Raw genomic sequence first — 24,975 nt, 5'->3', positions numbered from 1 at the left:
GCTTCAGTACAAAGCTCAAATACCAGATTAAGCTCAAGGCCAGTGTTTTAATAACAAATCTCCCACGCAAAACATCATTAATCACTGCAGAGCACAGCAAACTGCAAAAACCAACACCAATCTCTAACATGTACAGCAAAAAAAAGAGCATGTTGCAGATCAGACAAACCAATATCGAGATCAGATAATCTAATATTGAGAACAGATGAATCAATATTGTGACCTGCAATTGTTAACAGATATAAATTCCTTAATGCGCTCTGGTTAATCTGTTATTATCTCAAACCCTTCGAACCTCACATTGGGTGCCAAAGAGTACTGTCGTGGTTTAACCCCAGCTGGCAACTGGGCACCACATAGCTGCTCACCCATTCCCCCCCCCAGTGGGATGGGGGAGAGAATCAGAAGAGTGAAAGTGAGAAAACTCGTGGGTTGAGATAAGAACAGTTTGATAATTGAAATAAAACAAAATAAAAATAATAACAATGATGATGATGATAAAAGAATATACAAAGCAAGTGATGCACAATGCAATTGCTCACCACCTACTGACCGATGCCCAGCCAGTCCCTGAGCAGCGGCCCCCCGGGCAGCTTTCCCCTAGTTTATACACTGAGCATGACGTCCCATGGTATGGAATGTCCCTTTGGCCAGTTTGGGTCAGCTGTCCTGGCTGTGCCCCCTCCCAGCTTCTTGTGCACCTGGCAGAGTGTGGGAAGCTGAAAAGTCCTTGACTAGTGTAAGCACTGCTTAGCAACAACTAAAACATGGGTGTGTTATCAACATTATTCTCATATTAAATCCAAAACACAGCACTATATCAGCTACTAGGAAGAAAATTAACTCTATCCCAGCCGAAACCAGGACAATACTTTAATACTGAAACAGACAGAACCATCTGGAGTACACAGGTTTGATGCTTCAGGTCTGAGCAACCAAAACTCAGCCAACTTTGATCGGAGCTGCAAGTACTCCATGGCTCTAAAAATCAAGCTGTATCCTGATGGGCAGCCAGTAAGGAATTCTTCACAATTCTTCACCTTGTATGACTTGGTTTTACCAAGTGTACGTGAGAGCAAGGTTGTGTGTCATGTCAGAGCAACTATGGCAATCATGCCAGTAATACCTATGGGCATGATTTTCTGTGCCCTGGCAATGCAGAGCCACCGAACTCCAACATGGCTATTAGGTGACTTACGTAGCATATTGACAACTTTCGTAACTTTCTGATTTCAAAAACAGCAATTTGACTTTGCAAATCAGGGAAATGGAAAACAACAACAAAACCACCCCCCACAAACCCCAAGCAGAACTCTTTAAGCATCCTAAAACCAACAACACAGCAAGAGTTTAAAATTAATTTAGAGTGAAAACATCAGTATTATAAAAATTATTTCCTAATCCTGGCAAAACAATTTTTTGTTCCCTGATTTCAAAAACAGCAATTTGACTTTGCAAATCAGGGAAATGGAAAACAACAACAAAACCACCCCCCACAAACCCCAAGCAGAACTCTTTAAGCATCCTAAAACCAACAACACAGCAAGAGTTTAAAATTAATTTAGAGTGAAAACATCAGTATTATAAAAATTATTTCCTAATCCTGGCAAAACAATTTTTTGTTCCCCACAGATATTAGCACAGAATGGCTGTTATTTCACATAAGGGACACTTGTGGCCTCCGCTTTCAGCCTTTAGACTGAAAACAAAAAAACCCCCAACACCCTCCCACCCAATTTAAAAGAAAACCACACCCAAGCTGAGAAAGAGAACTGGCTTGTCCTTTCCATGTCTCTTCATGTGGACATACATAAAGATGCTTCATGAAACATCTCCGTGAATCTGGATGAGAATTTAGGTCCATGCATTACATATATGAAGGATTTTTTTCTGTATTTGATGCCCTCTGGAACGAAATGGCATGAAGTAAGTTTGTGACTGAGGCTAAAGCAGAGCAGAACACAGACAACTGAAGGTTTCACTAACAATTTCCATACAGAAAGGAATTAATCCAAAAGTCGATACACTCTGAATTAAACCAACAGTAATCAGACCCTTAAAAAAAAGTATCAGAAAATATGATGCGATCACAAATACTTGACATTCTGCACGAAGCCTGCAGAGAACAATGCATATCTCTACACTTTTTTTACCATAAATTTCTCATTCCTTTTGTCCTGCCCACCAGCTGGCTGTAGCTACTGGCTTTTTGAAATCACAGGAAAACAAAATGATTAATTTTGTTCATTTAAAACAACAGTGAAAATGGGCAAGAGTTTGGCCTCTTTTGCTGTGCTTGCCAATTTGTGTTACAGCGGGTATATCAACCTGGTCCTGGCAGTGTAGCTGTGAGCTTGGGACTAAATTTTAGTAATCTGAACATGCAGATGCTAAAGACTGCAATATGGGATAACTCGGGGCTTGAGTGTGACTTAAAGCACTTGCTGAAGGTAGCACACTGGAATTCAGCCCCTGAGATTGACTGTGCTATTCATACTGTGAACGGAGAAAACGGGATTTAGAGTGAAGGCTTGAGTTGCAAAGTGATTTAGGAAGCTGCTTTTTATGGATCATTTGTGTATTAGCCCTTACAGTCCCTTAGCTGTTAGCTATGGCATCCAGCTGACACCTGGTAATGAAATGTTTGAGGATCTACACCACATTACAGGATAAACCTATGTACACCAGTGTAAATGGTTAAGGAAGGTTTGAAACCATTGAAGGTAGGGCAAGATGACACGCTTGGCTTTGTCCTGAAATTCCATGGACACCGGGGCACAGTCGGGTACAGCTGAGAGCTACTTGGGAAACTGCTACTTACCACCTCCCAGCACAGTTAGTTAACTCTTAACTAAGGCACAGGAGTTCTTCTGGTGCACGCTAGCTTCACAGAAGAGGAGACAAATTTTGCAGGTTAGTGGCACAGCGTACTAAAGGCAGCTGGCCTGGGCATCACTCTGCTGAAGTACATATGTTGACAGAACCAAGAGTATTTCCGTACCTATTTCTGTGGTGAGGATATCCCGTCTGGTCTCCTAGTGAGCACAGTCCTTCTCAGGGACGAAATTTACTGGTGGGTTGGAAATGGAGACCCAAATGAGTGCTTCTCCTCCATGCCAAAATAGCTCATTGCAGCCCAGAGCAGTCTTGCTATGCCATGTAGACGTGTTCATTATTTTCTTTTCAAAAACATTTTGTAAAATTTGCATCTTAAAGAAAACCTTGAAATCCTCACCTGTTTAATCCCATGTGACCTAATTCACTGAAAAACATGTTCATAAACATATTGAAAATTGTAAAAATGACAGTGTTAAAACAAGGTGGGTAGTGCCACCATTTAAAAAAATAAGTTATTCACCTTTCTGCCAATACTTTGTTTGTATGTTATGTCATTTGTACCTTTTTTTAGCAGCAGTCTCCTCTCTGTGGCTGTCTTCAAACAACCTAGTGCACCAATGAAAGTGCAGACCTATATTTACTATTTGTTCTTGTTTTTTAAATTAAGGTGTTATTTCAAAGGCTAGACAAGATATTACAGTGATTAATCAAGGTTTCGTAGCCTTTGAAGAGGGGACAGCATAGCAGTTTGACTCAGACGAAGGTCAGCCACGAAACAAATTTAAAAGACAAGAAAGCAGAAATATATACATATATATAGGCCAGTATTACTTTAACTCAGTCAATGAGAGCTGAAGTAGACATATATCGCATTTCCTCTAAAGCAGGAGGATATCAATTAAAAAAAATAAGAAAAGAAAAGGAGAAAAGGAATTAGAAAAAAACCTGTCAGATATGCTGAGGCAGTAACAAGTGGGAGGAAATAACACTTTGTGTTAGGCTTATATTTGATAGCTATAAAACTTGAAAATGCTGTGCTGCACCTGAGGTGTGCTGTGCAGGGTAATTGAAATGAATCTTGGGCTGCCTTGAAGGACATTTAGCAGCTGTTCCTGTTTATCTTTTAGCTTCAGAATGATTTAGAAAGCATTTTTTATATTTTCCTGGGAAGATCAATTCTGGCAACTTTGTATTTAAATTGTGCATTTTTATGTCACCTGCGCTAAATGCAAGAAATTGGAGAATGACGTCTGTGTAAATATTACAGACCTCCAGTGTACCATGAAAGGAGTTCAGGTGCTGTGGGACATTTGGCAAAATGGTATCACAACACCAATGCCTCTCTGTTTATCTAAGGAGCAAGCAATGAAACTCTCAAGCTCGCTAATGTCTCCTTCTCACAAAAGCAATGAATCTGGTCTGCAGCTGAGGTATAAAAACCAAAGACAAAACCAAAACAATGCAATTTCAGCTTGGAAAAATCAAAAGAAGAGTAGTTTATGTGTCAACTACATACTTTATCACAATTTATCTTTATATAGCTCCTTCCAACAGAACGTTGCAAAACAGTTTATAGGGATGGTTGAAAGCAAACGGCAAGCATTAACGCAAGCTTTAAAAGAGATTAAGCTGTGGTTATGTGGCTTTGTTCCTGACTGGAGCTTAGATGTCACAGATGCATTTTTTGGCTCTGTTCTACAGGTCTTGTGGGATTTTTGGTGAATCACCCTCTTTTCACATCACTTCCTTGTCTTTAAAATTGAATTCTGCTTGCTCTTGTGTTTTTTTTCCCCTGCCTTATCTATCTAGTTTATGAGTGACCCAGCCCGGGGACTATCTGGAAAACGTAAATACTGTGCACGCGAGAATGAGACTCCAATCCATATGCTACACTGTAATCATAATTACTGCAAGAAGAGACTCATGATTTTTGAGCAGTGGAGGATGTGTTACTGTGGAACAGGAACATAAACATACAGCAAATTATGTAAAAGACTGAGGGGGGACTGAATGGATTTTGGATCAGGCTTCAAAACTAATTGAGAAATATACTGCTGCTGAGAGTCAGTAACAAGACAGACAACAGCGAGAGATGCTGAAATGGATGGAAAAACCAAACAAACAGTTAACTGGTGGAAGAGGAATATAAAGTATGCCATGCAAAGCTGTCAGCTTGGTGCTCTGAGCATTGCGCAAGAAGTATAGACTATAAACAGGAGAAATGTATTACCACAACGGGGCTGAAAAAGTTGTAGAAAATAAGAATATAAAAACTTTATGGGATTTTTCAGTCACTCCTCCTGAAATATAAGCCAAAAGAACAGACTTGGCAGTTGTAGAAAAGGAGGAAGAAGAATACTTTCCTGTGAACTTTTCCATGTAGTGAGAATATTCAGCTAAATGCAAGAAAAAATTGGAAAAATAGGATCACTGACTGCAAATCTGCAGTCGATGGGTTCACAAACAGCAAAACCATTTACTTGTGGTGCAGTGGGATTTCCTGTCAGAGATATTAAAACCGTACTGTATAAACTGGGAATTGATGACTGTGGATATTTCAACAATACTCACCAGCACCTCTAAAATGTTGAGAAAAGTGGCAATATTCCATGTTTGTCAGTTCTTCATATATAGATTTCAACTGCACTGACAAGTGGCAATGCTCCCCCACTCCCTATCTCCTGCCAAGATTGCCAGCAGCGGAGGGAATTAATAATGATGATGATAATGATGATGAAGAAAGGCATTCATGAACTTGGAGGTGTGTTTTGGAAAACAGGGATGAAAAGCATCTGGAAGATGTGTTGGCATGGATAAGGACAAAACAACTCTAGAAATAGGTGACTAGCTAGGGTAGCACCATTAGCATTTTTGTTAAGGTATGATTTACGATGCCGAAGGAATGTCCAGCATAAAGGATCTTCAGCAAGCACAGGAAATGAGTATCTTTCACTGCTCTGTATTTTGGAGATTACTACATAAACTGTGCCTTTCTAACAGATTTAAATTTAGGATTTCCTAAAGAGTGGCTTCCCTGCTTATTGAGAAGAGACGCTATTAATCAGGTCGGTTCCATCGCTTTGCCAGCTTTCACAAGTCTAGCACACGTTGAACAGTATCGTCAGCAAGATATCATACATCTTTTTAATTAAAAAATTGATCCCGAGGTTATGCTGCCAAAAAATTAAAATGCTGCACATTATTTCTTATGTAAAAATTAATCTAAGAAACTATTTAATGAAGAGGTCATATTTTGAGACACGGGTTGTGGCTGCCTCACCATCCATTCAATGTGCTTGCGTGTGCTCTGATTTGGAAACAGCAGTTAATGAGCATGGCACCCAGTGCTACGCTCACTTCTGACCTCTGCAGCAATGTTTCCGAGCAAGAAAAGAACAAAAGAGAAATATGTTGCTTTTTGTAGTCAAGAAAATAAAGGTCAAGCAAATTTTTAAGCAGCAGCTTTTTTTTTTTAACCTGTCTCTCTGTGTTCCTGACAACTCAGCACCTGCAATAGTCATGCCTGAAGTTTGAGGAAGTTTCCTTTCCTGCTATGGCACAATTCCAGATGTCACAGAAACATTATAAAGCGTACTGTAGTTTGGAGAAACTTATTGAATTATGCTGCAGTAAATTTAGGTTCATTGCAGACTCACTCTCTGTAGTATCTTTCTTTTTCCATCGAACACACTTCCCCCCCCAAGCACACACAAACATATATTTTTGCTCACACCACCCACCTTCTGTCCCTGTACAATGAGATAATGCAACCTCCCCCCCAGAAAAAGACTTTTGATTAGAACCGTGCTCTGCACTGAAGCCTGGTGTCTGTCACTCCAGGTCACATCTAGTGGAACAGCCAGAGAGAAACATCAAAATCGACACTTTGCCTCCAAGCTTCCCAGCCTGAGTACCTTTCCTAAGTCTGGTTTGACCTCTTCTTGTCAAGAACTGCTGCCTGACTCCCCAGGCAACCACTTGCCCTGCTAATCTAATTTTTAATCAGTCCTTGAACTCTGTCTTAGCGTCTTGAACTCATAAAGCAATATGGCTTTGCTATTATTAGTGATTCCTTTGAGCTTGCATGACCCTTGATCCACCACCAGATTTTAATTCATTGCATGTCTGGGGTTCGCAAAGTGCAGTAGAAGATTACAGTGAGCAGAGCAGAGCTGTTGATATTAAGTTCATGATGAAGCAGCTAATAATTCCTTAAGTCAGAGGACTTTAGACAAACTATTTTATTGAGTCTTGACTAGCACAGATCTAGCCATCATACTTTTCTGAAAGATCCAATTTCTCTGACTCTCTAAGCCCACACTTTGCACTCATGGCTTCCCACCTGCTTTGCAGCAAACACTCCTGTAACCTGAGTTGTGGAGGTGACTGTGGATGTCTCTGGTACAGTAATGCAGAGGCTTTTGGTCGAGAAGATACTTTTCCTTAATAGGACATTGCTTATCAAGTGATCTTTTCCCCTTGGTGTGCCAATGTTTCTGTGGGGCGAAGTTTCATTCCAACAGATAGGAAATTCTCCAAATAAAATTAGGCCAGAGAATATCAAACATATCCTGTTTCTTAAACATGATTCCACATTTGCCACCAGTGAATTTGGACATATAAACATGATATTTGATGCACACATTTATCAAAAATCTTCCTTAACATACCTGTAAGCTTACTTTTGCATCAAAACATTAGCAGTGCTAATTAGAGACACATGCCACAGCTTGTCTATCTATAGTACCTGGACCTACTGTTAAAATGTTAAGCAGAAGGGTTACAGTAGTTTGTCGATCCATGGAATTTAAAATGCATCACTGGGTAGAGGACCAGAAATAATCTACGAACACTCCCTGCTCCAGCTCACAGAGCAGGGCAACCAGTTCAAGATGAACCAGACACCACTTCATTTCAGGGAGCACATGACAGCTCTCGCTCTGGCATGCACCCCCTCATAATTACATCACCGTATTTGAATTAGCCACAAGAATCCCCAGTCTGACACTGGGAAGGTTGTGTCATGGTCTCTGTTTATAGTAGCTAGCTTGTTTACTTATTTACCATTATATAGCAGCTTTTGTACAAATGAATCTCAAAGTTAAAAACAAGACGATATATGAAGAACATAAAAGGAACACCTTGTCTGTCACTGAGGTTGAAGATCAGCCTGAAACAGTCCTTTAAATATGAACTTCCCACAATTATGAGATATTTCAAAGCAGCTGCTTTTCACAACTTTTTAATGAAAACCAGTCATGTTTTTACAAAATATTAAGAATTAATGGAGTCAAAGAAGAAATGAGTGAGAACAGCTAAAAGTCTGGTGGTTAGACATGTTCTTGAGGCAGGATACTCCAAATAATTATTTGCCAAGTGAAATATCATTAACGTGAGACATGCCATCAACACAGGGCACCCATGCTACGACACTTCCACAGGCCATAGATGTGGACACTCTAAGGAAAAGTAACATGTAGTTTCAGACCCACTCAAGCAGCCAAGGAAACTGAACCAGGCTGGTCATCTGGCTTTTTCACTGACTTTGTGAATAACAGAGAGATGGCAAGTCCACCGTCTTCCCAAGTTTTATGAATAAAGCCGGTAAATTAAACTGTCTGGCTAACGTGTCCTCATTTAAATCAATTTTAAGATGACTGAATCTATAGCTACAGTAGAAACCGTTGAAGCAGAAGCCTCTCCTAAGCTGCTATTGGTGATTCTGATATAATACAAACCAGTCCTTTCTGTTTCTCCCTCCCGCCTCCACGATTTTTCTCCCATTTTTTGTCATTCCAAACAAACCAGCAGTTGTCTTTTTAAAACATACATCTGTTAAATTCTTCCAATAGAAAGTTATTCCTATTTGGCAATCATTTCTAATCAGTATTTTTTTCTTCTTTTAACACTAATAAGAAAGGAGAGGGACCCTAAGGTCAGTATATACTAATGAGATGATATGACTGAAATGAGACCCAGTGTGACACAGCTGCCTCCAAAAACATCTATCACTTGAGCAAAACACACTGGGACAATCTAGTATCTCAATTTCCAGTGCTGTTACCATGGTTTCTATACAAAGACTGGAGAGCATTACAAGTACATTCTTTGTGATGACAAATAAAAGGAATATTTGAAATAGGATAATAAAATCTTGGGTGACCTGTCAGAAAACCGTATGACAGCTACTAGTGACTACTTACATTTGCCTCTGAAACAACCTAAATGGGCAGAAGGTAAATCAATATGTTCTAAATACACCGTCTAGCTATTGGGTTTCCCCTGCCTTCCTGTTTTATTTTGCTGGGGTATAAAAATGATTCGGAGAAACACGAGAGTAGCACAGTTAATACAAACCATTTTGCTGTTCTTGATAATTCCTGTAAAGACAGCCTGGCAGTCCAGTGTCGGGTCATGCTATATGTTTCATTCAACAAAATGGCCTTAGCTCTGTTGTTTGAATCGCTGTTGAAACTCAGACGCAGCAAGATGTATGATATTAGTCATGGCTGACATACTAAATTTATTTACTGAGCTTTACACTGTCGGAGTTTGGAAGTAGGCTGGAAAGATCCTGAAGCTAAATGTGAATTCTAATTTCAGTTCCAAGCTTTATCCAAATATGCTTGACTCAATTAATCTATGTCATGAAATTCTATCAAGTCAGTGAAAATCTTTGCATGTAGAGTTCTTATGTCTTTGTGTATACTGGAACATAATAAACTTAACTTTCAAAATTAGACATGTTAGTCCTCATCAAACTAATGCAAATACCTATTTTACACATGGAAAGTAACAAGACTTTCAACTTGACATGTAAAAGCCACCAAGTAACTGATTTGAATACGCATGTTGACATAGAGGATATGAGGATATACCATGGCTGGTTGTACATAACCTGAGCACTTGAAAACTGCCCATATATTTTGTCATTACAATTATTCAAATGCAATTAAAAAATCATCTGATTTTGAAAATTTGGCCAGTAGATAACAGCTCATAGCAGCTGAGCTGATCTAGTGACTCACTGCTACTGAAAGGGGTTCTTCTTCCTACGACTTTCTCTTTCCATTTCCACTCATTTCCCTGAGCTGACTCCAGGGGAGCCTACCCCCAGAGATGATTAAACTTGTTGATCTGGGCAGAAAATTATGCGATTTTCTTTTTTTCTGGATTAATTCTCTCTTGGCTTATTGAGCTGAGCTTAACACCCGAGCATGAAGTGAATGCAGCGTCTGAGCGAAGGTAAGTAGAGAAGACTTGACAAAAGGAACAAGGTAGAACTTCATTCTTTGACGGTGGTAAGCTACCAGATTTTCAGAGGGAACTGCACTCAGTGTGATTTTTGTATGGCTTCTGGAGCATATGTTTATGGCATAGTGATCTGTGAAATTAGTGGAAATTCCTAAAGGAAAAAAGTAGTATTGTACTAAATTAATTTTAGTTAAAAGACAAAAGCCAGTATGAATGAAAGCATCATGATCACAAAGCATATGAGAAATGAAAATCCAGAGGTGTAAGACTGAGTCTTGTACCAAACAAGTAAGGAAGTATCATATAAAGTGACTTGATGACTTACCTTAAAGGAGATTTCATACTGCTCTCCTCCCCATATTTCTAATCCTGGATCATAGCCTCCCAGCTCCCAAAACCATTTCCGGTTAACGGCAAATAGACCTCCAGCCATTACAGGAGACCTGAAGGATGAATAAAACAAACTGTGAATGACAGAAACCATCATGCCATGCTTAAATAACTGAGAAGATTAGCAATGTACATGGACAAGCAATAATGAAGATGTTTGGACCGTGTGTGTGTGCCTGTGTGCGTATTTGTGTGCATGTAGGTGATCTGATTTCCACAATTGCAAAGCTATGGAAGGCGTAGACAATGGATACTGTAAACAAACAACATTTACCTTTATTCACCCCGAAATGGACTCTAGATGAGAAATAGGCAATGTGATAGACAAGTAGAAAGATATAGAGCACGGTAGATGGTCATGCACAAACTCCTTTTTTAAAAAAAAATTCTGTTCATTACTAAATAAACCCATATAACAGAAAAAGAAAGGGACTGTGGAAACCTGCCAAAGTATTTAATGTAGTCTCAGTACTCCATGTGAAGTGACTCACATTTGAAAGTTAGCAAAACTTTTCAATTCATTTCAGTCTCGTAGGTGCTGGCTAGAGAAAGGCAGAAAGGTGACAGCGGACGGCTACAGAGCAGCTGTTGGGACTTAAACATCTGCTTTTCTACAGCAGCATTTAAAACTCCTAAACTTTGTCTCACAGTGGTAATTTAACTCATAGGCAAATAATTTGCTGTGTTTCCCATGTTTCCATTTATTCCATGAATAAACATGTGGAATTTACTTGAATTAACTCAGCCTTTTCCACAGACAATATAGAAAACAACTGAGATATTTAAAGTTAGTGTTAGAGAATATTCATGAAAAGTGCATTTTATATTTATAAGCAGGAATTTTGTACTGGAAACTAAGCGTGTTTTTTTTTCCACTACCAAGAAGACCATGTTTCTAATGCAGTAAATACATTGACAGCTCTCAGGATTTAAACGTTGCTCATTGATTCCTTGAAGATGTGATGGAAGGGGGATAAAAGGGATGTACACTGAACAGTGAGGAGACAACAGGCTGAAGAAAGCCCAATCCAACTGTTCAATTCAATCAATGCAGGTCAACACTCACATAATGAGTTTTAGAGCAAGAGGCTAGAAGGAACACATTCCTGTTGATGGCTGGCGAGCAAGAGAAAAGACATATAACTCTCCCTACGTAAGAGAGACCTGGATGGCTTCCAGGCAGTGCTTCCTTATCGGAGAATAGACGTGACACCGGATCCGATGCCCTGTGCTTTGTAACACTGCAGCCCCTGAGGGAAAATTATCCCATCCAGGGGCATCTTTATTCTGAATTACTATTGATGGTTTGTTTGGGGCTATGGAAGCAGATGGTACCATCCCTGAAGAACCGACTGGCAAATAAAAACTTCACCCTTTGCCACTGATTTAGGATTTGGCAGTGAACTCAGGACTGGTAGGTATCACAGGAATCTATGCGTAAGTTAGAAGTTTATTAAAGAGGACATCAGGTTAACGGAACAACATTCTGCCATATTTTCTCTGCCTTAACACTTTTTATATTGCTAGCTTTTACCCAAGCGGTGAAGATATAATAGCAAGCAGACAGCTGAGTGGCCTCTGCCACCATTAGGATGCCAGCGAATCCCCACACGCATGAACATTAGGAAATGATCCTCTCATCTGCATTCATGGTAATGAAAAACATTACAGATATTTTACCTTTCACTTCTATAAGATAGTTTTTTAAGTATATATATATATTTTAGATTATATCTTATATTAAACTACCCATTTTCACGACTAGGGAGCTCTGTTTTTAACAGACTAATTCTATTTTCCTTTAGAGATTATATTTTTAAAAGCACATAGAAGCTTTGTGAAACAAAGCTGCAATATTCTAACTGGCAAGGCCATGCACTGTAACTTACACTGAATGCTAATACTTTTTTACTTTTATTGACATTTTTTTCCTCAAATATCGACTGTTCTTTCCACATATGAATAATTTCAATGGAGATTTTATTAGAAACCTTCCCCTGGGGATTCTGACTATTACAATACATTTTCAATTCCTACCAAAGTAAATCTAATTACAACATGCCCTTTGTGACTTCAGGTTCTAAATAATCAAAACACAATGTCCTTTTATAAAGATGGACTTGCATGGAGAATGCTTATAACTAAATCTTTACTGGCAGAAGAAATGAAGTCCCAGAAATCACTGGGGAAATGCAGGTTTTCTCTAATTCTCTTAGGTACAATATCTTTCCTGAGCATTTCTCTTGACATGGTGAATGGGCTATAAAAAAGACAATCCCCGCAAGTGAATCAGATGGAAGATGAAAAAATCAGAGACTTCAAATTACAAAATAATTGGCAGATACTTACAAATGATACTTTATAACTAATCTGTAGATTTTTCCAACGGTAATACTGAGCAAAGAAACCCTTTGCTAATTAGATGCTAGTTCATGAAAGTTCAGAACATTTATTACAATTAGCAAAACTACAAAACAATGACTGGAACAGCAGCAAACTCAGGTTTCTTACACTTACTTAAAAAAAAAAAAAGAAAAAAGATATTTAATGTAATGTTGCTCCATTCTTTTATTCCACAACATGTTCTGACATTTGTTGCTTTGCAGGAAGAGTGATGGAGAGGGAGGACAAACAAGACGGCTTTTTGGTTTTCATTGGAGTGGGATGAGCAATAAGCTGTGTGAATCTGACCACTTGGCACAGGATACATATTCCACTCCATGCCACAAGCAGCTGCTGCTGAACAGGCCTTAAATTGTCTCCAAAATATGAAGACAAGAGTCCAGTCCTACAGTTATGACTGATATGAAAGGTCCTTTTGTAGTCAATAGGATCACTCACACAGATAAGGACTGCCCTGAGCCCAAAGGAGAAAAATTAATCTCTTGTTTAATGGCTTCCGTATAGAAATGTCAAGTACAAAGCTATGTTTGTAGAAGTAATTTTTCATGAAATGTCCTACTCAGACACTTAAACAATCAGACTTGAGCTACTGTAGCATAATATTATGTGAGTAATTACAGTGTGAAGCTGCAAAATACTTATAATCAAAAACTTAAAAGGACAAAGACTCCCAAAACATCAGAAAAGCTGGAAAGGCTAAGGTTGCTAAACTTAAAAATACTTATAAAAGCCTTGCACATGAGAAGTACTGCACAGACTCACTGACTATGCCTAGAAGAACAATATTGCAAGTAAGAGTCAGCTGATCCAAAAATGGCCCAAGAGGTCACAGATTCCTGTGCTGAGACAGAAAAAGAGTTTGATTTAGTGAGACTGCAAAAAAACCCCACCCCAACACAAGCCAGCAAAGAATTTTGTAACTTCCCATAATCTACATGCACGGGAAGAAAAGAGATCATCTATGAATTTTTAAGGTAAGAGAAAGAATGACACGGACTTAAAAGGAGTGTGAAGTTACTTGCATTAGAAATGAATGTGGTATATTGCAAACAAATGAACTGCATAGCAGGGTTTGGAATCATTACATTGCAAGAGCGATATATACGGTGGACCTAAAGGATTCGTGAAGATGTGAAAAGGAAAGAGGAGCTTTGACAGCGTGCAGAAAGACACTTAGGAAAGCACCTGTGCTAGATGACATGTGCAGTAGGTACGCTGATGTTGAGACTGGAAGATGCCCAATGATACATCTATTTAGTGTCATATGTCAGTAGGTGAACATAGGTTTTTGTGATCTATTATTCAACATAAAGAAAATATTACACTGTGCGTTGATCATTGTTGAATTGAGAGGATGGGGCACTTTGGAAAGGGCTGACAGGGATCACCTGCCTGGAACAGCTGAAATTCGGTCATTATAATCGTATCCAGTGAATGGCATATTGCACTATGCATCTCTCTGTATAATCCAAACTGATTAAAGGCTCTGTGCTGAACTACTGAACAGAAACAGATGAATGCTGAAAAGATGTGTCCACCTCATGCAGGATTTGTTAGACAAACTGACCTTCAGTGCCAAACCAACTGGCACGCCGTACAAAAACTGGAGTAAATGTCAGCCCGCATCAGGAGTCAGCGCTGGGTCCTGTTGACCTTGTGGAGTCATGGATGTGATAGACGAGGAGGAAGGGGGCCGTGTTGCTGCTGGCACAGTGACAGTCCCAGAAGTGACTGGTGACCTACTGAGTGCAGCTTTAGCTGGGCTTGTGCACTTTTTACAGTGAATTTCAATGTCTTGTTAATCAAGAAGTGTGCCCCTGCACCCTAGTGCTACCACATGAAGGCACCTCAGAAGAGTGAATAAATTCAAATACCTTGTTTCAGTGATTACTGCTCCTGGTGCACTCTGCAGTGACTCCTGATACTGCACCAAAGCTTCTTAAAGCAAACAGCAGAAGCTGACACTAATCCTAGATAATAAAAGGTTCTAATAAAACTAAAAATTAAAATCTATGTATGCGCAATGTTAGAGACAGACTTGGTCACCCACATGAAGTGAAGTGAATGCAGAAATAAAAGAAAGTGAAATTAAGATGAGTTGATCAAATGGCAAGGAAGTTATATAGACTAATAAATGACAAAAATACGAACTTAAAGGTTGCTCCAGCTAAAGATAAATTGAGGGGCAGATTCTATACTGTGTATAGAAAACATTGTTGATGCAGTTGGAATGAATATGGATCAGGCTTACTGAATTTTTCAAGAAGTAAAATAAAAAGTGGAATCTTTTACATACTTAACTCTTCAACCAAATATTTTTAAAAATGTATTTTTAAATGTACTGACTTTTTTTTCATTTAATATTTCTGTAAGGCACTGTTTTCTTTTATCTTTTATCCATTCTAACAACATGAGTAATCTCCATGTTTATAAAATCATCAAAATTTAAAAAGTAAAACCTGTATCTGTGATATTAGCCTACAGGATTTACTCTTTCTTTTTTTCCTCAAGAACAAGTGTCCAGTCTTCTGAACAACTTTTCCCCTTGATGAATTTGTGCCCTGTCTGTACGAAATGATCACACAGGTTTTGCAAACCACTGCATTCCTGATGTCCACATCATTATCTCCTTAGAAAGTCTAGAAACAGTATCTTAAAATATATGGCAGATCAACTAAGGAAAGGGTCTGTCTTAAAGTTGATTTGCTCCCCATAAAAACTGCCTCCACCCCAGCAGTTAATTCACTGTACATTCAAGGCTGTCACCACAGTACACTGTAAATTGCCAGCTGATTTTTTTCCTCTGTTAATGTATGTAACTCTGAAGTTCTAATTATTTATGGTAAGGTACACCAGCAATTTTCACAAAGCAAACTGAAGCTACTCACACAAACTCTAATTTGTTGAGCTGTATCCCACTGCGCAGACTCCTTCTATACATCCAGTTGGTTCCAGTAATCTGTATTCTTTTATTAAACTGTTGTATAACTTTATTGTCACTTTTAAGCAGTTAGGATATTCTTATGTTAATTTTTCTTTGCTATATCTTTCTAATGAGTTGTTTGCAAAATCCATCATATGTTGATAGATTTAATATAGACGCACACTCTCTCCATCCTACCTACAATAAATACCCACGTAAATGCATGCATGTTTCATACATTTCTACTCACTGGCATAGAGTCAACTATTTTACAAGTGATAATTAAATTGTGAGATACCTGTCCTTTAAGAGGCATAGCACTAAAATTTCACCCATGTTTATTTCTGTGCTAAATGTTCTCCTGTTTTTTTTTCCCAAAACAATCTCTAAAATACTCAGTCTAAAAGAGCACTCGCCCATAGGCTAGCACAAAATGACTAACTTTGGAATGGTAAGTATCTTGCTTTTCAAGCAGTTCCATTCAAATTCTAGTCAATGTTGACAACGAAATCATTCCCTTTTCCAGAGCAGAGCTGCATTCAGATTTAGCAGAGTTCCATTATGTTTTAACGTAAAGTAACATCTTTCCTGGACAACTCAAACCTGTGACATGCTAATGTGGCAGAAGAGTGGGTATGTACCCAACAGTATCCACTAGTGATAGCAGCTGCTTGTGACAGGTTGTGACAAAGTCACACAAGCTTTTCCTGACCCTCTGTTACTTTCCAGCGCAGATGGCACTATTATGCAGGATGGACATCAGAGCTAATTTACTTCAACTTGTACTTTTGTAGCCTGCATCTCCACATAATCAACAGTCTCTCTATTAAAATTGCAACGAGGCCTCATTTTGATGCCAAATGTGGCAAATTTTTCAAGACCAGCAGAGTTCAAAAAGTTTTGATAAAAATTTGCATTCTTATGTAGTGACTGTTGTTGGAGATCATGACCAGTTAGTTTCATTACGTGAAACCTGTGTAAGTGGCATTATATACGTCTCACTCAGTTGAAGCTTAAATGTATAAATTTTTGGCATTTAAGCAAATGTTCTTACAAGTAAGAAAAAGAAAGAAAAAAGCATCAGGCTTAGTTTTTACATAATCTATCAGTTCAAATCATCATTGTGCTGAAACAAGTAGCAGCCAAGTTGTATTACTTAAAATTAACTCCCAAGTCCCTATATAATTACATTTCATTTTTTAATTAGACTTTTGTTTGGGAAATATTAAGATAAAACCCCATTCTTCTGCAATAGACAGCCAGAAAGTCAGCTGCAGAGTCAGCTACAAAGAAAGCTCTAAAAGCGCTTAAAGTTCAGTTTATAAAAATTTGCACTGTGATTTCATCACATGGCTTCTTTGCATATTTTGCATATTTTTCTTAGCACATTGCTAAACTTCATTGAAAAAATCATACTGTAAAAGAGTGATGAGCCCTTATGGGGGTAATGATGCCGAGGCCCATTTAGCCTTCCTTCCCATATTTAGAAAATTAATGAAGCTGTAGGAGAGGTGAGTCAGTTGGGTAGAGATGGAAGACTCTGAAGAAAAGGCTTTCCCTTCTCATAATTACTTCTCATAATCCAAGGGAAATCTATCTGAATTATTGCTAAAGGAGATCTACAGGACTAAACTAAGGAGGTGGGTCAGCAGAAATTATCATCCTGAAGCAAAAAGAAAATGAAGGCTTCTGGAAATGTCCTACAGGCAAAGGTGTTCAGAAGGATAAAACTGAGGAGCAAAAGAACAGCTAGAATATTATGCTGCAAGTTGTACTAAAGAGACGAGTCCAATATACGAGCAGTCTTACAAGACTGAGGCCTCAGTACTGTAAAAGCAAGAAAGGGGAGCTGAGAGCAGCACTTCGGCTGAGCCACATTCATGTCATGAGCAGGCATGGCTCTTGGACACGCAGCATTCAATTGCAGCAAAAACATCTTCAGCCTATTAGTACGAAGTGAGTAAGAACTGCTGGGAGGAAAAAAAACAACCTCGAAGCAAAATTGGACACAACTCTGTCTATAGTATCTTTTCATATCGATGGGTATCATTTCTATTCAGGGTTCTCCCTTGAAAATACAATCTTTGAAAATTAAATGTAAAAATAAAGATCGATCGGAGGCAAAATATTAGCAACTGTCCCTAAAATAGGAACTTACTTTAGCCCTCCTGGCTTTTGGTAAGTTTCAGTTTGAAGCATATCTAAAACTAAACACAAAGCAGATCAATTTTTTTTTTTAAAAAGGATATACTCTTTCTCAACTTGCCTAGATTCTCAACTATACTAAATTCTGCATATAAAGGTAACCCAAGGTCAGAATTCAAACATGTAAGTAGCGTTTTGCACAGCCTAAGAATTTTGGAAATGGAGGAAGTCACCCTGTCCCTGGTTCTTGTGAAAATCCAATTATTCTGATTATGAAGGCACAATGAATCTCCTACGATCATCTTTTCCCTCTGGGTTATTATGAAACATGAGGCTGGAATTTTAAGGCAATGCCAATACTCTAACCTGAGTGTACATCTTACTTTTAAACAGGAAAAATCTGTTCAAGCTAACAAGGAAATCCGTGTCTATGGAAGGCGACACTTAGGTAAATGGACATCTCATTTGAGATTAAACTTCTATTTTCAAATAATGAACAAGGCCAGAAGCATATCTTTAGATCATCCATCCTGGTTGCGCAGCAACTCCATCACCACCTCCCAAGCATTAGGGAATAACAACAGTTCATTAAATCCCATCACTACCTTCAAGGATATTCTCTCAGAATATATGGGGGCAGTAGCTGAGCAGAATTACTATCCAATTACGATGCTATCTTCCCCTCTTTAGATGTAGAGGGGTACACTAGAGAACTATCCTCCTTTTCCAGTGCTTACTTTTGCTTTATCGGTTTACTTAAGCCCAGTATAGTGTCATAAGCAAAGTTTAAACTGAAGGAGACATATTTAAATTTCATTAAAGACGATAAATGATTCCTCTTTAAAACATACCCACTGGCCTGAACATAGGTTCTTATTTCCAAAATAGTCCTTTAATTCAGACCTTGTCCTCCCAAGAGACATTCCTAGATAAATAACGATAACAAATCCAACCGGTTAGCAGTCTGCTGTTAAAAGTTACAGGTGATTCTGATTAAGTTATTCTGATTACTGTAACTCTGTGACTGATTTCTATAACTCTAAAACACTACGTACCTATTCCAGATTAAAGTAGATTTAAAGGCACCACAGCCCAGAAAAATAACTTTGCACGTAATGTGTAAAAGTGACTTCGCAACTGGGGATTACAAACTGCCCCAGGAACAGCCTTTCTTGCACTGCTCACACCTTCCACCACAACCTCCCAAGCGGACCAAGGCAGCCGGCCCACAGAGTGCTCCGGCAGCGCTGCTCGCTGTAGCGTCCGCTCTGCAGGCAGGACCAACAGGGCTGTGTCCGTCAGGCCTGCCTTGTCTCCTGTGCCATATGCACTCCGCAGGGGCTGGTAAAACAGCTGCTTGGGTCTTTTTGTGGATGCCGGGTGAGGAAAAGAGGTCATTCTAAAAACTGTACTACGTGCTGCTGTGTACCACCATATGCATATTTGCGACAGCTGGAAAACTTTGAAAAAAGACAAAAACCGCAGCTGAATTACAGTCACCACCCCAAACAAAACAGAAGCCTTTTTTTTTCTGGCTCTCCTGCAGTATTTCAGACTGAAGCTTTATTTGTGCAACACTGAATGATTTAGGCGGACAAATGTGAAGAGTTAGTATTGAAGCACTGCAAGGAAATGGCAACAGGAGTTTCAATGGGTTTTCTTTTTTGTTCACCCCACCGTTCACATGCCAGATCAGACTGAACAGTTAGTGAAGGCCATTTCCAGAACGTTTCTGAGTTGCAAAGATTTAAAAAAAATGGAAGCATAGTTACAATAACCTGCTCCTGATTCTGTAGCAAAATCTTTCAAACTGCTGCTGCCTCGCACGCTGATGGAATCGGCTTTTCTTCAGGGTCCCACAAACTGCCCGTAGCGACTCTGATTCAAGCAGACAGAGCCCTCACACTTGGCTAAGTGGATGAGACACACGGTTAATGATATGGCCTGTGATCTGCGGTGGAGCTGAGGATGTGGATGAATATTATTCCTTTGATCAGCCCTTCAGTATAATGCCAGCAACTGCCCCCACTCTACCCTTATGCACACACGCTGCTTCAAACTCAGGCAGGATATGGGGACAAAAGGTAATTTTAATATTTCATTTATGTCTGTCTTTGGGGGTTAATGCAGAAGCCTGAAGTGATTACATGCTGACAGGGAGGAATACTGGAGCCTGTGCAGCCATGCCATTGCTACAAAAAGCAGGTCATCCATTTGCCAGTGGTGAATGATTTCAAGAATGTTATCATTAAGTTATGAGAAGGCAAAAAAAATGATGCCTGAAGAGGCAAATATGCAGCCAAAGGTATTCTGGGATCCTGGAAATGTGCTCCTAGATGCATCATTGCTATTTATTAAAGCTCTATAATTTGCTACATGCTATTATGGAGGGTAATGGGGAGGCAGGCACTTAACTACAACAAAATTAGATTTCTCCTTGTCTGCACCAGAGGCACAACAATATTTTCTTGTAAAAACTGTGAAACAGTGAAAGCAGTTTTCCAAAAATGGAACTGACAGAAAAACACTGGAAAGCACTTCACAATGAAAGATGAAGGAGCTGAAAACTGATGAGGTTGAGCACTTCATTGTCCCACAACAGCATCTGCTTTTAATTTGATGTTGTTGTAAAGATGGGCAGCAGGGCTGTGGAAACTCAGGGAAATGAACCTTCCTGTTTTATCATCATAGTAAATCACATTAAAAAAAAATCTCCATTTGATAATAAAAATAAAATGAAAGTCTGGTCTAGGGATAGCTCTGCACATTTGCATAAGCTCATTCATTCTGTACTAAAAGTGCATGGAAATGTGCCTCAGCAATAATGAGCTAGAGAGAGAATATCTACAATGTGATCTATGGGAGATTAATATTTTTGAGGTTTTCAACAGCAAGGCTGTCAGGAATTGCAGAAGATACCCAATAGCTTGCTTTATTTTCTCAAAAAAGACTTATATCTAGTGTTTTGCTTGAAGAATTTGGATGTGAACTGGTTGTTTTCAAAAATAATGTTAGAGTATAGACAGTTTTCATTAACTGTTAGTAAAATGTTCTGATGGCAAGAGTTGCTGACTGCTGTTATGAATGCTCACTTCTGCTAGAAACTCTTTCAGCTATGTGAATATTTTGGTATGCAGCTGAGAGGAAAATGGTCTATCCCAGTTGAAATATCACATTGTTCTTTTATTCTAAATAAAAGTGCATATTTATGTGTCACAAGTACACTTATTACACTATTTACTGATAAATGATCACATCTAGGCGTGAAGCACCAGAAATCTGTATGGCTGAATACATGATTCTGCTTCCAACCAACGCGTCTTGCAAACCTGCAGCTGGGTCTTTAGATGGTTTAAGTGTATGAAGAATACATCGCCAGTGAAATTACGCTGCTGTACGTGAACTCTAGACCTGACCTTGAAGGCAAATAAGGATAATGAATTTGCCATAGAGTTCTGCTAATTTGTACAGGCCATAGTGCAAACTATTCTGAACAAACCACATTGATCTCAGAGCTGGAAACAAGAATCCCTATGTAGTGTAATTGCCCACACACAGAAGAGTACCTCCTCCAGTGAGACAGCCAACCTCCCTGACCCTAGGAGTTGCACACAAATTTTCATATCGCTGGAAGGTACAAGATATATTTCTGAGAACAGCAAGCCGAAGGGGACCTCTGGGAGTAATTCAAAGGCAGGATAATGGCAGTTCCCCAGAAGTAATCCTGCCTCATGTGGGATAGGGCCGGACTGGGTACACGTCTGGCTTCTGGGTGACTCACTGACAGAGACCGCAGCTGCCTTGCAGGCTTTCTCCCTCCCGGATCCAGAGGCTCACACAGCCCAGCTATCCTTGTGCTAGCATCATCCCATTGCCTCTCACATGACAGTGCAAGGATCAGGAGGGGTCACCCTAACCTATACATATCTATAATGAAAATACTACAAGAAAAAACTGAGAACTGAAAACAATAACATGTTAGCACTGCAACTGCATTAACTCAAATCCCAAGACTCCTGTCTATACTCGCTTCCAGGAAATACTATTCATTCGCATTTACCTAGACTAATAGCATATAGATAAAATAAATGATACAGTTATTTTAAGAAACATCTGAAGAGTTGGAAAAATTTGGGGCAATCAGTCATCCCTGAATCATTTCCAAAAAATCTGCTAGTGAAAGCTCTATCACTTCAGAACTAAATTAGAAAGCAGGAAGTGCCTTCCTGAAGTGGCAGGAAGGTAAGCTGGACAGTAATAAGGACCCTTGCAACTGACCTATAAAGGCTTTATTGTTAAGAGTTTACAAAAAAAACCCCCCACCAAACCCACCAAAAACCAACACAAAAAACGCAACAGAAAAAGCAAATCCTTAGTAAAAAATAATCAGAATAATCTTTGTTAGAAATGGCAGCTACCAGCCCCAATGAAACTGTCGTTTCATCTGATCTCCTCCATCATGGTCACATTCACCACCACGAACAAATGGGCTTTATATTGTCTAGATGGTTACTGACAGATAGTCTCATTAAGTAGATGATATTCATCGGATGGAATTGGTAATACTGTTACCATTTTACAGACTACACAGAGTGTTCAGTGCTTCTGATCCAACAGGTTTCTTAGCTCTGCATGGAAATACTTCAAATGCAGATTCAAAGAGGACTGTCAGTGGCTGCTTTAAGGCCCTCAGTCTACACTTTGAGGTGTTTCCACTTTTCCCAGCTTCTCGGCCTTGAATGTGGAGCCTGTCCTTGGAAGTGTGAACTGGATCTTGGTAAAAGATCAAGGTGCTGCTGTAACCTGTACTCAGTGTCAGTGTATAGATGGGTTTCACACCTCAAATCATCTGTTTTCCCTAGAGAGTCAAACTGCTCCATCTGCCCAGAACCTTCTCACCATGGGACACCACTTTAGCCCTGCAGGCGCTTACATCACCTCTGTTTGTACCGCTCAGTAATCTACCCTTAATCTTGGAGATTATCGTCTGTTATTTAGTGACAATAGCCAGGGTCAGCGCAGATTATGCTAACTGAATAAAAGCTGTATGCTTCTGAAGGATCGAAGTCCTCTGATGAGAGGACTGCTTGCGTCTACACTGTCACTGTAATCTCCTTTCTCTTTGATCTCTCGACCGAAGTCCCCTGGCTACCTGCTCTGAACGCATCCTAGCTCATTCCCCGACTTCCCCCTGGGAAACTCCGTCAGTTCCCCTGAGAGGGGGGAGCTCTCAGGGGACACTTCTCTCTGCAGCTAGTGCAAGCCCAACAGCATAGATCTTAATACCAGGTTTCACTCCCTCCACTTAGGGCAGTCCTTCCTTGACTGTCGTAAGCAGAAATATTCCCTGACTACCAGCTAAACAGAAATGGGAATTATGATGCCATAAACAGCAGGATAATAAATCTGAATACTTTGCTAATGAATACATTTTCAAGTAACTCATCTCCATCTAGCAGAAGAGAAGACAGTCCACAGAAACTGTAGGGAAGAACAGTAATTAGGTCAGTCTGACATTTGTTGTCCTACGTTTGTGAAAATATTTTCCTGAAAACTTCAGTTATACAACAACACATAACCAAACTTAATATGCACAGTAAAATTGTTGGCTGTCATTATCAGTAATAAGAGAGAAGAATTATAGTTGCAAAGCAGCTGCTGTAGCATTCAGCCATATTCTGCTGGCAAGAAAATAAAACTAATGAAAGATTTAAAGGAAGAATGTTATGCACGAGCCTTCTCAGACATGCAATTAAATACGAATTGCAAAACACAAGTAAGTACATTATAAAACACAGAATTGCAGGTCAAAGATTGAAATTATTAGCATCGACAGAATCACTTTTATATCTTTCCTTCTGAAGCTATACACAGGATGCTATTCTTCTAAATGCCATGTTTGTAAATAAAATGAAACAGAACACTGCAAATATTTTCCCCTCATAACTATACTTTAAAAGCAGAACCATGCCTCCACTGTAATTACAGAAGATGCTATTCCATTAACAACTAATATTAGGAGCGAGTGGGAAAGCAAACAAGCCAAAGGGAAAAAGTCTGCTTCCAAGTATTGCTAAAAGAACCCCATTCATAATTGAGTTTGCTGTTTAGTGATATGGCTTAATCTCTCAATGGAGGCAGAAAAGCAATACAGTCACAACTAAGCTGTGTTTTGGGGTCAGGTGAAGTGGATTCCTGACAACATCTTTCAATCACTTGCAGATGCAACTATTCCTGGAGGCCAAAACCTGCTCTAGCCGGAAGATACAATTTCTTGACAAAGAGTAATAGCAAGAAAGAAAGACTGAGTACATTTTCTTAGAAGAAGAATGAGCTTCACAGAGGTCAGCATTTTGTCTCCGTTGCTTCTCTTTCCAGAGCAGGGACAGCAGCTTCAAGCAAATCCGACACAGCATGCTCTGCATTAGTGGTTTTCTTCCTCCATGCATCACCCTGTCTGTACCAATACCCTTTAGATACCTTCCCATTAATCTGGGAATGGTTCATACACCTGCATTTCCCAAGGAGAAAACTCAGTGTACTCCAGCTCTCCATGTAGAAGCAACATACAAAACAACTTTCCTCTCCCTGCGTCACAGGGGAGGGATTCACCTTGAGACTTGATTTCACTTCCTGCAGGATTTATTAAATCAGAGAGCAATGAAGCAAGAGATGCACCGTCTGTTTGGGGTTCAGTTTTTCAAGATGACTGCTGTAGGACACAGACTCTCGTTACCGACTGTACAGGTGCCATCTGAAGTAATGACTAAGAAGAAAATTAAGAAACAGTGAAAAAAGTCTTCCTATTTTTGCTTCGGTAACTTGAGGAACTCTGAAAGCACACAGTAGACGCCACAGCAAAAGATCCATGTATGCATTCCTGGTAGTTCTTCAAGATCAACACATTATTTGCTGTGCGCTAATAATAAAGATGGGTGCCAGGCAAAACTCCAAATGAATAATATCAGCCTCCACAAACTCCTATTGCCATGAGCAACGGTGTCCACATGATGAACACTACG

The 24,975-nt window shown here is 39.4% G+C and overlaps 1 protein-coding gene across 1 annotated transcript in view; it reads right to left on the bottom strand.

Annotated features, from left to right (window-relative positions):
- Positions 1-24,975, bottom strand: part of GALNTL6 (polypeptide N-acetylgalactosaminyltransferase-like 6) — a 356,296-nt gene that overhangs the window by 44,641 nt on the left and 286,680 nt on the right. Inside the window, exon 9 of the mRNA XM_009272361.1 lies at positions 10,418-10,535. Coding sequence (XP_009270636.1) covers positions 10,418-10,535 — 118 coding nt within the window. The remainder of the gene's footprint in view (positions 1-10,417; positions 10,536-24,975) is intronic.

Source organism: Aptenodytes forsteri, unplaced genomic scaffold (genome assembly GCF_000699145.1).
Source record: "Aptenodytes forsteri isolate BGI_AS27 unplaced genomic scaffold, ASM69914v1 Scaffold13, whole genome shotgun sequence".
Classification (NCBI taxonomy): Eukaryota; Metazoa; Chordata; class Aves; order Sphenisciformes; family Spheniscidae; genus Aptenodytes; species Aptenodytes forsteri.
This window is presented reverse-complemented; position numbering and strand designations above follow the sequence as displayed.